General features: G+C 39.6%; 2 protein-coding genes across 2 annotated transcripts in view; one reads left to right on the top strand and one right to left on the bottom strand.

Moving 5' to 3' along the window:
• Positions 1-7: 7 nt before the first annotated feature.
• Positions 8-6,029, top strand: LOC135476171 (uncharacterized). Its single transcript, XM_064756103.1, has 7 exons — positions 8-443; positions 1,054-1,152; positions 1,627-1,782; positions 2,657-2,793; positions 3,208-3,346; positions 4,359-4,488; positions 5,735-6,029. The coding sequence occupies exons 1-7, from the start codon at positions 126-128 to the stop codon at positions 5,824-5,826; spliced, it is 1,071 nt and encodes a 356-aa protein (XP_064612173.1). The 5' UTR covers positions 8-125; the 3' UTR covers positions 5,827-6,029.
• Positions 6,030-12,501: 6,472 nt separating this feature from the next.
• Positions 12,502-15,468, bottom strand: part of LOC135476602 (putative methyltransferase DDB_G0268948) — a 10,553-nt gene continuing 7,586 nt past the window's right edge. Inside the window, exons 3-4 of the mRNA XM_064756681.1 lie at positions 14,138-14,269; positions 12,502-13,885 (exon numbers count right to left, since the gene is read on the bottom strand). Coding sequence (XP_064612751.1) covers positions 13,786-13,885; positions 14,138-14,269 — 232 coding nt within the window. The 3' untranslated portion in view covers positions 12,502-13,785. The remainder of the gene's footprint in view (positions 13,886-14,137; positions 14,270-15,468) is intronic.

Below are 15,468 nucleotides of genomic sequence, written 5' to 3'. Positions count from 1 at the left end.
GTTTACATCCTTGATCCGGCATTTTCTATCGATTTCTTGTTGGAATTACTTCCTCACTTCCGTGATAAATTAGATGCAGAATCGGCCAGTGTCATAAAGCTTCAGAAGAGCATTCAAAGTACAAGATGGAGGCGCAACGCAAGCCTTTAGTGAGCGAAGAAGAGAAAAAACTTTCCGTGAACGAAAAGCTTGATCTTCTCGACAGGGAAGTTCGTCTGCTGTACGAATTCTGCAAGAACTCTGGATTTAAACCTGGAGAAATTGAAAAGGCGGCGGCCCCATTCTTAAACACGACCAAGAGGGTATCACGGAGAAGATGGCGAAAACGGGCCATCGATGCGGGGAAAATAGCTACCCTCTTCGCAATTCTTGGGTTTGCATTGTTTTACATCGATCCAGTTTACAGGGGAATGTGTTTCTTCGCCCGTCGAACAACCATCAAGGTACAACATGGTCCAGTCAGTACCTGGAATACATATTTTGCAGAGATCAGAGATATCAGCTTCTTAATGATTAAATGATGTAGCCGTAGCAGTAGCAAAATTGTTTTGTTTCTGTATAAATAGTAAACAGCTGGTTAAGATAAACATTATATATGATGAAAAATACATTTATGATGAAGTGCCTTAGAAAATGTTTGGAATTGTTATTTGTATGTGAGTTTGACCTGCAAAAAATTACCTATTTGTGACGAAGGGATGGAAAATAACATAAGAAGCTAGGGATACTGCAGTACTATGGGGAAATGGGCAAGAGTGGATGATATTTTGAGAACTATTGCTGAATGGTTTGGAAGGTTAAACTTGGAACTACTTTAGTGCAAACAAAACTTATGATGTGTTGCAATTTATTCATAGCTGTAAAATATGAAACATCCCATCCTTTGCATAATTTAGAAGCTTATGGAAAGGCATTGTATTGCATGTACAATTGTGTGAAACATGCCATAAAGATGAAGACGTAATGCATGAAAAATATGAGCATGAGTTTGATTGTTAGCAATGTGAAAAGGAAATGTTACATGTTTCACAGAAAGTTGATCGTGATTTTCAGATGCTGCCGTATTGGGATTGGACAAATTTGTATGACCAGCCATGTCTGATAGAGAATCCATACTATGAAGGCAATCAGATTACAGAAGAAGACTGTATGGTGAGCATTCCAAACACAAAACACCTAAAATAAAGAAATTTTGCAGTGTCAGCCAGCTCATAACTATGGGTACATGTAGAATTTTCCATAAATGTTCCATAAATTTCACTCTATCATAGCTTTAATATACCTTTTATTCGCCTGGTATAATTGTGTTAGTTTGGATGGAAGATCTCTTCCTAGATTCGGACACAGATCTAAAATATTCATTAAAACTTATTATGGATATCCTCTCGATGTCAGCAAATTAACTTTATTGTCAGTAGATGTTTAGTTGAAGTTCTAGATATTTTGAAAAAAAAATTGGTGTGAAATTAATTTTTTTAATTTTTTAAAATTTTTTTTGAAAAAAGCGCAACTGTCAAATGAAAAGAAGCAAGTATTAGATTATGTGGGCTGTACTGAAAGGGGTTCAACTTGCCATTAAATGTTCTTAGCAGTGCTGAGCCTATGTGTTCTTCATTTGCTGACTAGGCATGTGAATCAATGAACTCTATACCAGTGGAGGAGAATATCACCCATTCTGTGATGTCGGAGTTGTACCTCAAAGGACTGAGCCCTGTTATAGTGACTGATGCTATGAAGGACTGGCCAGAGAGGAAGAATATGAACATAGGATATCTGACAGAGGTACGTGTGAACATCAGAATAAATTCATGAGGACAATTTCAATGTGGGGTTTGAACCATCACTGGGAGACCAAAAGTGTTAACTGCTGCAAAGTGTGCTCACTTTTTGAATTAAGTTTACTGTATTTTACATCAAGTTTGGCCTCTAAAAATTCACTTTCATAAACACATAAGGTTTTGAATTGCTACTTTGGTACAAGTTATTTTCTAATAAAACAGATTAATCAAACCTCACCAAAAAGGTCTTTAAGACCTGCAGGGTGGATGAATAAATCTAAATCAGTTGAACAGTGTCTTTTGAAAAATGCTGAGCTTTAGATGAAATATACTAAGTTTACATTCCATGTTCCTTTGACAGTTGTGGCCTTGTGTTAGGGAGTTTGTTGGTTATCTGTTCAGTTGTTTCACTCAAGCTCTGCATAATTTCCTCCACCCATTGCCCTGAATGAATTTTGTTTAAATCAGTACAAATTTTTGGCTTTTGCTGGGAAATTCAAATACCATCCAGTTCATGTTGGTGTTCTTGTCTTAAACAAACCAAGGTTTTATATACCTTATAAGTGTAAGCTCTAGAGGAAATATTTTACTGTTAACTTCAAAATTAATTCATGATTTTAGAGGTTTACATGTGGATGGGTTTATTTTGTGAGAGCAGTTTTGAAAAAGCTTCCTCTTCATGTGTAGGCCACTGTGTGTAGAATTGATGCTACTAACCAGGCAGTAGGAAGATTGTGTGGTTTTAGAGGCATACTTAAGATATGAAAACCTTTAAATTTAATTTGCAGATTTGTTTTTTATGAATTACTTCATTGAAGTTCATGGAGTGTCACAGAATCCATCTAATGTGTGTTTTACCGCATTTCTGCCTTCACCAGCTGTACACAACCCACGAAGTTGTCAAGGAATATATGAGTTGTGATTACCTCAGCAATATACGAGTCAAGTTTGGAAATCATCGGGTGCTGCTGCGAAAAATTGTGGCTGGAGAAGTCAGTACATACTTTGCTCACTGGTAAGCTCAGTTTAAGATACAGTATTATGGGTTCATCACTGAAGCTTGCCATAAGGAATAGGCATTCGTAATCTCCTCTATACTCATGGTCGCCTGTGGTGGCATAAAAGCTGTTCATGTTCGTTGGACCATTTCTGAAGTCTTTCATCTGTTCAAGGCCACATGTCTTTACATGATAGGTGGGAAAGTTTGTCAGAAACTTAGCAAAGGTCGGTGGTTTATCCTAGGCATTCCAGTTTCCTCCACCTGCTAATCTTGCTGATAAGGTGTAAGTGAAAAATTCTCAAGTTTTGCTGGAGAAATTGTATCAGATAAATAAATGACAAAATAGTATTTAATGTTTGATTGTTTATTCATTTTTTTATTTATTTAATATTTACTTTATATAAATCTCTCTTTTTTTTCACTTTCCAGGGAAAACTGTTTTAAGGAAGCAGCTAGAGTGTTCCGTGAGGTATTTCCACGTCCATATTTTCTGCCTCCAATGGTGGAGCAGACGGACACAAACTTTATCTTCATCTCCTCAGGATTTAATGCCAAGAGTTACAAACCTGTAAGTACAAGCTATTATTAAAGCTTAATCTTGCAGGACTAGACTGTAATGCCATCTATAGAACACTAAAGCTTTGAAAATATAAACTGTGTATATTCTTTGAAGTAACAAATATATGGCTATACATTTCAAAGTGTTGCATGCCTTAAATATGAATTGTGTTTTGTTTAGTCTAGCTCCAAACCTATCATGATTTAACCTAACAAAAAATAAATGATCTCTACATGTAGTAGCAAATCAGGGCTCAAAATCCACGGCTTTCAGGCCAGTGAAATTTAAGTCTGGCCGCTGGAGTTAAACAAGAGGATGCGCACACTTTGAATATTTCAAATTTCCGATACACAGCCATACATAACAGTACATAAAGCAATTTCAAGAACACCATAAATGCCATACATAGTAGTTCAGGTTGGTTGGGACTAGACTCGATTTCAAGGCCTTTCCAGGCCCAACTACTTAAAACCCCTGGTAGTCCTTTAAAAGTTGCTTTCAAGTTCCAGGGTTTTCAAGGTTTTCACAACACCATACAAACCCTGAAAAAACCCTGTGATTTGTGAATAGCAATACATTTATAAACAAACACCCCAAAATTACCCTGTACATGTACCCTGTGTCCTCCACCTTTTCATATATGAAAGAACAACTTTCAGTGCAATTGATGCGTATTCTTAATTTGATTTTGGAAACAAAACTGTATTGGTTGAATTCGCCTATTTCAGGGCTTCACAAAAAGTATAATTTTATGTGAAAGCACATAATAATGCCCTCATTATATGCTTAAATTAACAGCTTCCAAACATGCAACTAGGTTGAAGAATTACAGTAGATGGTCTAGATGTACCAGTATATGAAAATATATGGGTCATTGTGCTTTATGTAACCGAAGGGTCAGCTACATAATATTGAGGTGGTTAAGTAGATTTCAAGGGATGCTGGTCCTAACAGCTTGAGACATTTTGAAGTTAATTTTTATCCGTGCATTCCATGATGTCTGTCTTTTTTTTTTTTCCAGATTGACACTTGGTCATCCATGTTGACCTTTGCACAGATCAAAGGTCAGAACAAAGTCAAGGTCACTCCCAAAATGCCATGTGACAAAATGTGTGAAGCATTTGAAGACACACTGGATGAGGGTGAAATTTGTAAGTGAACAAATCTCTAAAATGTTTAACTGTGCTTTGTGATTAGATCTGCCATAATTAACTGTGACCTTAAGGAAATCTCAGAATTAGCATTAATAGTCCACAACCGTTTGTTTCTTCATTACTGTTTACTCAGTTACACTACTCCAAAATATACAGATGTTATCTTTGTTTTGATATCTTTTTGAATAGAGGAGTTTTGAGTTGGAACTCTTTTTATCTTCAAAGGTGAAAACAGTCCTACTGTGTCCTGTGACTTGTGAAACATGTTAGGCAACTTGCTTTAACATTAATTTACTAATCACCTGTGTTAACACCTCTGTTAACATTAATTTACCAATCACCTGTGTTAACATTAATCTACCAATCACCTGTGTTAACATTCATTTACCAATCACCTGTGTTAACACCTCTGTTAACATTAATTTACCAATCACCTGTGTTAACATTAATTTACCAATCACCTGTGTTAACACCTGTGTTAACATTAATTTACCAATCACCTGTGTTAACACCTCTGTTAACATTCATTTACCAATCACCTGTGTTAACATTAATTTACCAATCACCTGTGTTAACACCTCTGTTAACATTCATTTACCAATCACCTGTGTTAACATTAATTTACCAATCACCTGTGTTAACACCTCTGTTAACATTAATTTACCAATCACCTGTGTTAACACCTCTGTTAACATTAATTTACCAATCACCTGTGTTAACACCTCTGTTAACATTAATTTACTAATCACCTGTGTTAACACCTCTGTTCACATTAATTTACCAATCACCTGTGTTAACATTAATTTACCAATCACCTGTCTCACTCTTTTCCAGAAGCTCATATTACACATCTCTCCTGTAAGAACGTCTCAAGTTCTTAAATGTTTAGCTTCTCAATTTCTTCGTCATTCGTCTGTTATTAAATACTTGTTATGAAACTTTTTTTTCAGACGTCCATGTTATAGTAAATATGATTAAAACTAAATGCCTAACATTTTGGACAGGTCACATGATGCAGTTAGACTTTTTTCCTTTATCGATGAAAGAGTGCACACTCAGAATTCTCCAATTGCTTAAAACAGACTACATCAGATCAAAACAATTAAAAAGGTCCTCAGTGTTGATTGAGATCCCCTTCTGCACTCCCCTGGGTCGGCATCCTCTACCCTTCCCCAGTTAGCTCCCTTAGCCGCATTTGCGTTTACCAACATGTGTGATAAAGCAATGACTTTGATGGTTTCAGTGGTTGTGCCGTACTTCTTGTGGAACTTTAGCTATCTGCCAGTGGGGGGAGAGGAAAACATTGCTTTCGGTGTTGGTGGAAATTTTGACTGATTGTTTGAGTGACAGCGGAAGAAGAAAATCAACATCTTTGAGAAATCCTGTTTTCCTAGTTATTTATGATCAAAATCATCCAACCCAAAAAGTTGGCCTAGTAATTAGTATGAGAGAGCGAATACTCAATAAATATGAAATTAATTACAGGATTTCAACTTTCTAAGAATCTAATCAAAGCAATAAATTTACATGCAATGCAATTGAATGTTTGTCTTTCGTTATTTATTTAAAGTGTGCATGCTAATTAAAGATTATTCAAATGTGGCATCTGTAGTAAAATCCATGCAGAAATTTTCACACCTGAAGTTTTGTATTCAATTGTTCATTTCTGATTTTGTGATGATGATTTGTTGGCTTACTGGTAACATTGTACTCGTGTGTGACAACAGAACAATGGACAGTCTCCAGTCTCGCTTTGGCACAAGTTGCCATTATGTGAAAATGGGTAACGCATTCACCAGGTTTTTATTTTATTTTCTGCGAAGCATTTTTGTAATGTTTCTTTCTGGTTTCTTCTATCCGTATAAAAATATTCTTATGGTGTACACAGACAATTTACATATACATTTGGGCTGAGTGCAAATCTGTTTCAGCCCTAGGGAAACACGAACAGTCTGTGAAGGGAGATTCACAGGACACACATTTATTTATTTATTTGACTGGTGTGCCATACGCAGAAGAGTAAATGGCGTGGCCAGAGTAGTCACAGGCCAGGGGATAGTGAGTGAGTGAGTGAGTGCTTGGGGTTTGACGTCGTACTTAAGAATTTTACAGTCATATAACGACGAAGGAGTCCTTAGAGTGCATGTACGTGTAATGTACCTCCTTGTTGCAGGATGGATTTCCTCTGTTCTTTTATCTACTGAGACGACTTACTGAAGCCAAGCAAGCCGCCTCGCTCAAGCCATTATACCGATACAAGTCAACCAGTCATTGCACTATCCCCTGAATACTGAATGCCAAGCAAGGAAGCTACAACTTCCTCTTTTAATGTCTTAGGTGTGACCCGACCAAGGATTGACCCCAGATCTGCCACTCCCGAAGTGGATGCTCGATCAACTGTGCTATTGGGGCGGGTACCATTGACTAGAAATGAACTTTTCTACATGTGACACACAACGCATACTGTAACTGTTAAAAATTTTCGTATGTTTGCAAAGTGTTTATTCAAGCTAATTCTGAGGGCATTATTCTGTGTTCACTGATAAAAATTTATTAAAATTATTCTTCTGGTGAAGCACAGAAATTGTCCAATTCAAATTAAAACATGCATAAATTTCACAGAAAGTTGCCCTTGCATATGCGAAAAGGTGGATGAATGAGGGTATGTCATATTAGTATAAACTAGCAAATAATCTCCAGCAAAGCTCGTAAGACCACCCAAATGGATGCTGTTGCCCAATTATAGACTTTTCTGAACTGTCAATGAAAACATGTAATTGACCAGTCGTAAGCAATATTGTTGCATATTGGTCTACAGGATGCCCCAAACATTGGTTACAAATGTTCAATCTTTGTGTGACGTCATGACGTCACAATTGCATTCACCGGGAATCCATTACAGTCAAGGCTCTGAGAATCTCAATGAGTTCCTGGGACGTAATGAGACTGACGGACCACCTTGTACATGTAGTTACAAGCTACATGTAAGAAAGGCCATCGTCACAGTATATTATCCCTACTCCCATCCTCACCTGACCATATAAGTACCTTGCACTGGGTCTAGGAGCTAAAGTGTACTTACAAAAGTGAAATTTAGGCGAGACACGTAACCTGTGTACACATCACCCGTAGCACCCTGTAGCACAACGTGATGAAAAAAATCATTCCAACACTTCCTACCAATGTGACCCTAACTGTGACATTTGTAACACATTGGTAATCTGAGATCCAAATGTTCACTTTTCACATACAAGGTTTCCATATTCATTTCGATCCCTGAAGGAACTTGTTACAACGATTCTAGTATACTAACATGAGACACTGAAAAGTGGACACCATAGTGGACACTATTCCGTTATATTTTATTTATTTACTATTTTAGTCGTTTGGCGGTAAGCATTTAACCGCACGTCGGGTTTGCTCCTGAAATCTGTTCACACATATTCATTTCCACACGGGTGTAATCTGTCTACATTGGAAACAGAAAATCTGGACATATAAAAACAACCTGCTCTTCATAACACTGACTCTACCAATCAGATGTGAAAGAGGGCTCAATATTTTCCGAATTTCCTCATTTTCAACCATTCGTAAGTAACACCAATAATATAACTTTGGGCTGCAGATCAATCCGGCGAGGCTGCGGCTTACGTAAGAGGGGTTTCTCGGGTGAATGGCAAAGCGCGGTGGTTTCTTGTGGACTATTTTTTGGTTACCGCCAATAAACATGACCATATGTGTAATAACGACTTGTTATCACCAGTATAGCTTAAGATACCAATTGGTTATGAGTGAAATAAATCAATCAATAATTCTGTACAACGAAGTTCCTGTCAACCAGGTTTCCGTCCCATCAGTAGAAATACCGGCCACTTCACTTTCATTATACCAGGCCCTGGGGGGTCCTGACAATCAGAATACAGCTCTTTAAGCCTACAAGGACAAACACATACAGGAAGTCGACACTTATTGTCTTCATAACACATCGCGAATTTCAAATTTAATATAATTAAAAAACAATTAGGGTACAATTCTGCTAAATTAGGAAAGTAATTTTCCATACATTTGCATTATCCATTTCCTCTTGACGTGTACATTAACGACGTGTGCCGGTGCGTCAAACTTTTTCATCTTGACATTTTTCCCAGTTAAAACTCATTGTATTCTTACCTATTCTAATCGCATGTTTCCAGGCACACGTTTACACAGATGACGTCATTTCTATATGCAATGTGTAATAATAAAATATTTGGATGGCCACATGTGTGAAGATGCCTAATTACCGGTTACAAAGAGAAGACAACTCTGTCTCCTCAGGATACTCCTCTTTGTACTTTTGGTAGGCAGACCAGCTGGACATGTAACCACAGAAATCCTCCACAGTAAACTCCTTCTCCTGCCAAATATCCTCGTGTCTGAAAGTCACAGCACATTTTGAATTTAGTCATTTTATCTACCAGAAGCTACATACACACATGTAAATCGAGTGTGAACTTACATCAGAATTCTAATTTCTTCTGGGTAAATACCTCTATACATACATATGTCTTCAGAAGTTTGCTAAAAAAAGGGAGCTTGTCAAAAAGATGGTTGCTATCTCACTGAAAGGTAGTTTGCCAATCGTCCGATTAAAGTAAGATTGATGTAGCATGCAGGATGGTGTGTGGGTCTGTTGTGTGTGGCATGTGAATGCGCCATGGATGACAAAGGTGAATCCGTTATGGATGGCATGTGAATGCACCATGGATGGCAAAGGTGAATCCGTTCTGGATGGCATGTGAATGCACCATAGATGGCAAAGGTGAATCCGTTATGGATAGCATGTGAATGTTGGAGAGTACTGTGTTATGACTGGGATGGCATGTGAATGTTGGAGAGTACTTTGATATGACTGGGATGGCATTATCGAATGAGTGAGAGTACTTTTGCATGATGGGAATATGCGGTGTGTGTAAACTCCAAGGATACTGTCGAATATGATATACGTGAGACATGTGACAGATATTGATGATGAGCAGAGTTACATGACGCAGTTATCTTACTAAAAAAAGACGTACAGCATATAAAGTAAATCCTGAGCAACACATGTAACCGATGAGATATGGCCTCTTTTCAATTTACCTGTCAGTGTTTTATTGTTCATGTAAATGCATCAAAAGTAACAAATTACACGCCCCCTAGCACAATGGCTTAAGCAGAAGTACGTAAAAAATGCAGTGATGTTAATTGCATTTCATGGCCCACCTGATCCAATCCGGAAATGGCGGAGGTAGCCGTGAGTATTTCTCATCTGCATGTTTTCTGGCTTCTCCCCAGTAATATCCCAGAGTCTCGTCATAGAACTGAAAACAGTTCACAAACGGTACACACGGGAACGCGGCTCAGCCGGTGATGATTTCATGTCCTGCTTTCACAAAAACTCCTCTCCGGTCGTTGGTGGGAAGGTCGGCAAGCAACTTGCGGATGGTCGTGGATTTCCCCGAGCTCTGCCCAGTTTCCTCTTACCATAACGCTGACCACCTTCGTAAAAGTGAAATATTCTTGAATACGGCGTAAAACTCAAATAGTTCCAATAACAAAAATTTACGAAAACATTCCACTGAAAGTGGCTATGAACACACAAGCTGTTGAATCCAATCTGGATTTGTACAGGAAAATTGTATTTCCCCTGCTTTCACAATTTGTGGGATCTCGTTGACCTGTCAATAAGCACAGCGAATGCTGTAATTCTGAACAATTTCTGTGATGTACGTTTTTCGCCGCTTACGGGATACCGGTAAAGGAAGTTGTAGGACTTTCGAGACCCATTGATTATGTAAATTTCTAGAAGATTCGGCTTCTACAGTATTTAAAGGTATCGACCCCATGGTCCGTCAGTCTAGTGCTTTGAACTGAATCTCATTCGTGGGAGACCTGTGAGTGCTTTCTTGCTGGCTCAAGAGGTACTAATATATACACTGTCATGCTGCATAATCCTGTGGGATATTTCTGATCAGGTGTTTCGTCGTGCTTTGAATTAATGCAGAGTGAGTGAGTGCATGGGGTTTAGCGTCGTGCTCAACAATTTTTCAGTCATATGACGACGAGAATTAATGCAGAGCCTTGGCGAGTAGGCAGTTTGTATATAGATAATCACAACAGATTACTGCGCTAAAATTGAAATTTACCTTAGAAACTTTTATCTTAGTACTAAGAGCTGTATTGAACTAATTTCCAATCTTATTAATACTGATACAAAAAAATACACGTTAAGGCTACGTCTGACTTAAGTTTAAGACAGTTTTCTGATTCTTGGGCCCGGTGTCAATAGGTGATCAATCAATGACTTTCATGTGGCAATCGTCTTGTACAATCTTCACCAATCTACGTCTTCAATATCGTGTGAACGTAAGTACTTCACACGTAGGAAAGTTCGCCTGTAACTTGCCAAAGACAGATGGTTCAACCCGGGTATTCCATTTTCCTCTGCTAATAGAACTGACCGCTATATTTGTATATGCGGTAAATTCTTTACACACTTGGCGTTACACAAATATCAAAGAAATGGAACAAATTATTTTTGATGGCATACACGCTTTCAATAATCAATGTCGTCTAAGAATTAGGTACCTCTTTACAAGTATAATTGGCAAAAACTGGTTGCACGAAGTGTTTGCAGAGCTATACTGACGAAATGAATCATGCATATCGATTCTCTGGTTCCGGTGTGGAAAAATATCAAATAAATTTTACCTTGATATTCTGGTTGTTTTGGATGTACTTTACCTTACGTACAGCTTCCTCTGCTGCTTTGACACTGAACTGCCAGTTAGAAATACAGTATCCGTACGCCACAAAAGTCCCACCGGGTCTTAAAACCCGCATCACCTCAGGGTAAAACTTCTCAAGGTCCATCCAGTGCAAAGACGCAGCACAAGTTACCAAATCAACGCTGCCATCCTGGATTTTGCTCAAATCTTCCGCGGCCCCAACTCGATATGAAATGTTTGAAGCTTTCGAGTTGGACTGAGCGTGTTTTATTTGTTGCTCGCTGACGTCTATTCCAATGACTTGTTTAAAACGTTCAGACAGTGGTAAGGTGCTCTGGCCTGTTCCACACCCAACATCCACGGCCAGTTCAAAATGGCAGGCGCCCCTTTTGACAGTAGTCCAAAATCACGTCATATACTGCAGTGTCGTAGTCGGGACGAAAACGGGCGTAGGCCTGGGAGATTTTCTGACCGCTAAAAAGCTCAGCATAGTTGTCAGACCACGCCATTTCCAAAAGGTAATGCCTTGCAGGGAATTAACAAATGTTTTCGTTTAAGTCAGCCTGTACCTAGAGCTGCGCTTTTACATCTACATGTGGTTTATTATAAGAACCTATTTTCATATTGAAACCTACGATCTTTCTCTATCGCCGACCACGGACTAAGGCAAGTCACTGACAATCTGCTCCCTGTCCAGGCTCTGCCTAGCCTGAGCTGAATTCTAAGTATGGTACTTTTATTCAACCGTGATCAAGGCTGCAAGATTAAACCCAGGGGAATCCTACCTCAACTGTCATCCAATCAACGTGGATTCTGTATCCATCAGCCATAAAAAGTTTAACAGTGGGAGACCGTGGGGGGTGGGGGGTGGGGGGTGGGGGTAGTAGTTAAACAGTCTATCCGAACAGATAAGGTGGGGTTCCAAGGTAGCGTAGGCCCCGGAAGCTACACGACTCTAGCCTGTTGTCCGTTCGAGTTTTCAGTCATTCAAATTCAAATGTTAAATGGTGTCCCGAGAGATAAGGTATAAAAGAGTTCGGAGCCGAAAACTGACAAAAAATTTAAAAGACTACAAATCTGTGCCTTTTACGGCAACCACATCCTGATGTACGTATTTGATAAATTTTAATAAAACTATATTATATAGTTCTAATTTTACGTTATTTATGAAAAGAAAAAGAGAATCTGTTGGCCTACAGTAGCCAAAGTTGTGTATTTAGCCAGAGGCATTCACATGTAAGTAAGAATCAATCATACAGGCACGTCATCTGTTTGAAATAAGGAACAATCATTTTTATCTAACCATCAATACGTCACACAGAAATTAAAACTGACATCCGGATTACACTGTATATACCGCTACGTAAAACGGAAGCAATAAATCATCCTCTTTTCACATGTCAAAGCTTCTAGAGGATCACAACAGAAAAAACTGCCACGGGCTACATAAATACAACAGAGGAAGAGAATTTTGATATCAGATTTTCCGCATTATGTTCAAGACATTGGCTCCACCGATAGACAGGCTATTTCATGCAAATAAAACTACATGTACAACAGTTTACTGCTATACCGCGTTCAGATATCGCATTATATCCAACCCGTTCACTGTGAAAACTCACGGAAAGTACGATGGGGACCTTTAATGTATATTGTTACAAATGAAAAAAATTTTGGTTCGCCGCCTCTTGCTGAAGGGGCAGGAGACCTCCATAAGTATTCTCACACACACGTTTAGTTTAAATCGTCTCGATATCAGCTGGCCAAAGTCGAAAAACGGGGATGACACCACAGGACAGAAGCACTTGCCAGTATATGCCCGACCTATTCATTGATATATACAATACCTGAATATAGGGCTTTACACAACACAAACAAACAGTTCCCATCACACAACGACCACGACCCCGTCCTGAATATGTGTGTGTACACGTGATGCTGAGTGTCACGTGTGCTGGGAGTCTCTTCTGGGTCTTCCTGTAGGATTTTTGCGAAGGGCTATGCATAATATGGAGCACAATATGGAGCTATTTGAGCAGTAAAATCACCTTGAAATGACAAAGGCTTCCATAGTGCAATCGTGACATATGAAAAAATCTTCTTTGTCACATTTATTCCACTATTACTAACATAATAATCACTATTCCTCCCCGGTATTCCACATGCGGATGCTGCCTCCGGACTCTGTCCGGTCTCCTCATATTGCTTATATTGCTGGCCCCCGTTGCATACGTGAAATATTGCTGAGTATAGTGCAAACCACCACTCAAATGAATCCTTAATTAATAAAAAACAGTATGGTCTCACCATGATTATTGTGACTGAGGGAGGGATATGGGGAGGTAGGTTTTCTCAATCCTTCGCTTTAACTACATTGTATGTGAAGTTTATTAGCGGAACTAATGGCTTCTACAATCAGCCTGCTTAAATTCCTGGGGTTCACTGCTGGAAAATAACTGGCAGGTTTAAGGCATGCCATCTGAATGCCGTTAGAAAGCTTTGATTCTGGATTTTACTGTGCTTTCAAATTTCCTTAGCCTAACAGTTACTCAGGTTTCCTTCCCATCAGTAGAAAAACCGGCCACTTCACTGTCATCACACCAGGCCCTGGGGGATCCTCACGCTCAGAATACAACTTCTTAAGTCTGCAAAACAGTTTAAGCTCTGCAATTATCCTTAGTTGATGCTGAAAAAAATACCCAGAAACAGGTATCTAGCATTCCACTGGCACACTAGGCATAGCCTCCTTATGTATCCAGTTCATAGAGAACAAAACTGCAGTGTAACTTGTCTGGAAAAACCACCAAAATTGGTTAGTATTTTAAGAAAAAAAACTGCTTAAAATTAAGAACTAAAAGTTTTACTACTGTGAAAGATCAAAGAAGCTGAAGACTTACTTGGTACAAACGGCAGACAACTCTGTCTCCTCAGGGTGTTCCTCTTTGTACTTATGGTAGGCAGACCAGCTGGACATGTAACCACAGAAATCATCCACAGTAAACTCCTTCTCCTGCCAAATATCCTCGTGTCTGAAAGTCACAGAATATTTCAATATGAATTTTTGGGGTCTGAACATGTTCAGCAAATATGTTCCTCATGAGGCAGAGCCCAGAGGACACGTTTAGTATTCTGTAGGACTGGTAAATTTCCATCCTAACCTGACTACAAACTGCTTACCAGTATCACTTTATGTCTTGTAGCGTTTGGTCTCGAAACAAAGTATGTTAGTTAAAGCTGTCGAAATGCTACACATAACACATACAATTACTACAAGGTGGATGGTTTGATTGTTTCATGAAATGAGCACTCATAAGTGGGTGTGTCCTGATTCAGAAGTAGGTTTACCCTGAATGGTAAGTGTGTGTCATGACTGTGAAGTGGGTCTACCCTGACTGGTAAGTGGGTGTGTCCAGATTGAGAAGTGGGTCTACACCTGACTGGTAAGTGGGTGTGTCCAGATTGAGAAGTGGGTCTACGCCTGACTGGTAAGTGTGTGGTCCTGTATTGAGAAGTAGGTCTACCCTGACTGGTAAGTGGGTGTGTCCAGATTGAGAAGTGGGTATACCCATATTGAGAAGTGGGTGTGGTCTGACTGATAAGTGGGTTTGCGCAGACTGGTAAATGGGTGTACTCTGACTGGGCAGTAGGTGTGATCTGATTGGGAAGTAGGTGCACCCTGACTGAGAAGGGAGTGTGCCCTGGCTGGAAAGTGTGTGTTCGACCTGACTGGAAAGTGGGTGTACCCTGACTGGAAATGTGTGTGTGCCCTGACTGGAATGTGCGTGTGCCCTGACTGGGAAGTGTGTGTGCGACCTGACTGGGAGGTGTGTGTGTGCACCCTAACTGGGAAGTAAGAGTGTGCTTTGACTGGGAAGTGGGTGTACCCTGATTGGGAAGTGTATGTGCCCTGACTGGGAATGTGTGTGTGCCGTAAGTAGGAACTGGGAATGTGTGTGTGTGCACCCTGAGTGGGAAGTGTGTGTGCACCCTGACTGTGAGGTGTGTGTGTGCTCTAAGTGGGAATGTGAGTGTGTCCTGACTGGGAAGTGTGTGTGTGCTCTGAGTGGGAATGTGCGTTTGCCCTGACTGACAAGTGTGTGTGCGCCCTGACTCGGAGGTATGTGTGCCCTGATTGAGAAGTGGGTGTGCCCTGACTGGGAAGTGTGTGTGCCCTGACTAGAAAGTGTGAGTACCCTAATTCGGGAGTGTGTGTACCCTGATTGGGATG

The sequence above is a fragment of the Liolophura sinensis genome, chromosome 10 (assembly GCF_032854445.1).
Source record: "Liolophura sinensis isolate JHLJ2023 chromosome 10, CUHK_Ljap_v2, whole genome shotgun sequence".
NCBI lineage: Eukaryota > Metazoa > Mollusca > Polyplacophora > Chitonida > Chitonidae > Liolophura > Liolophura sinensis.
This window is presented reverse-complemented; position numbering and strand designations above follow the sequence as displayed.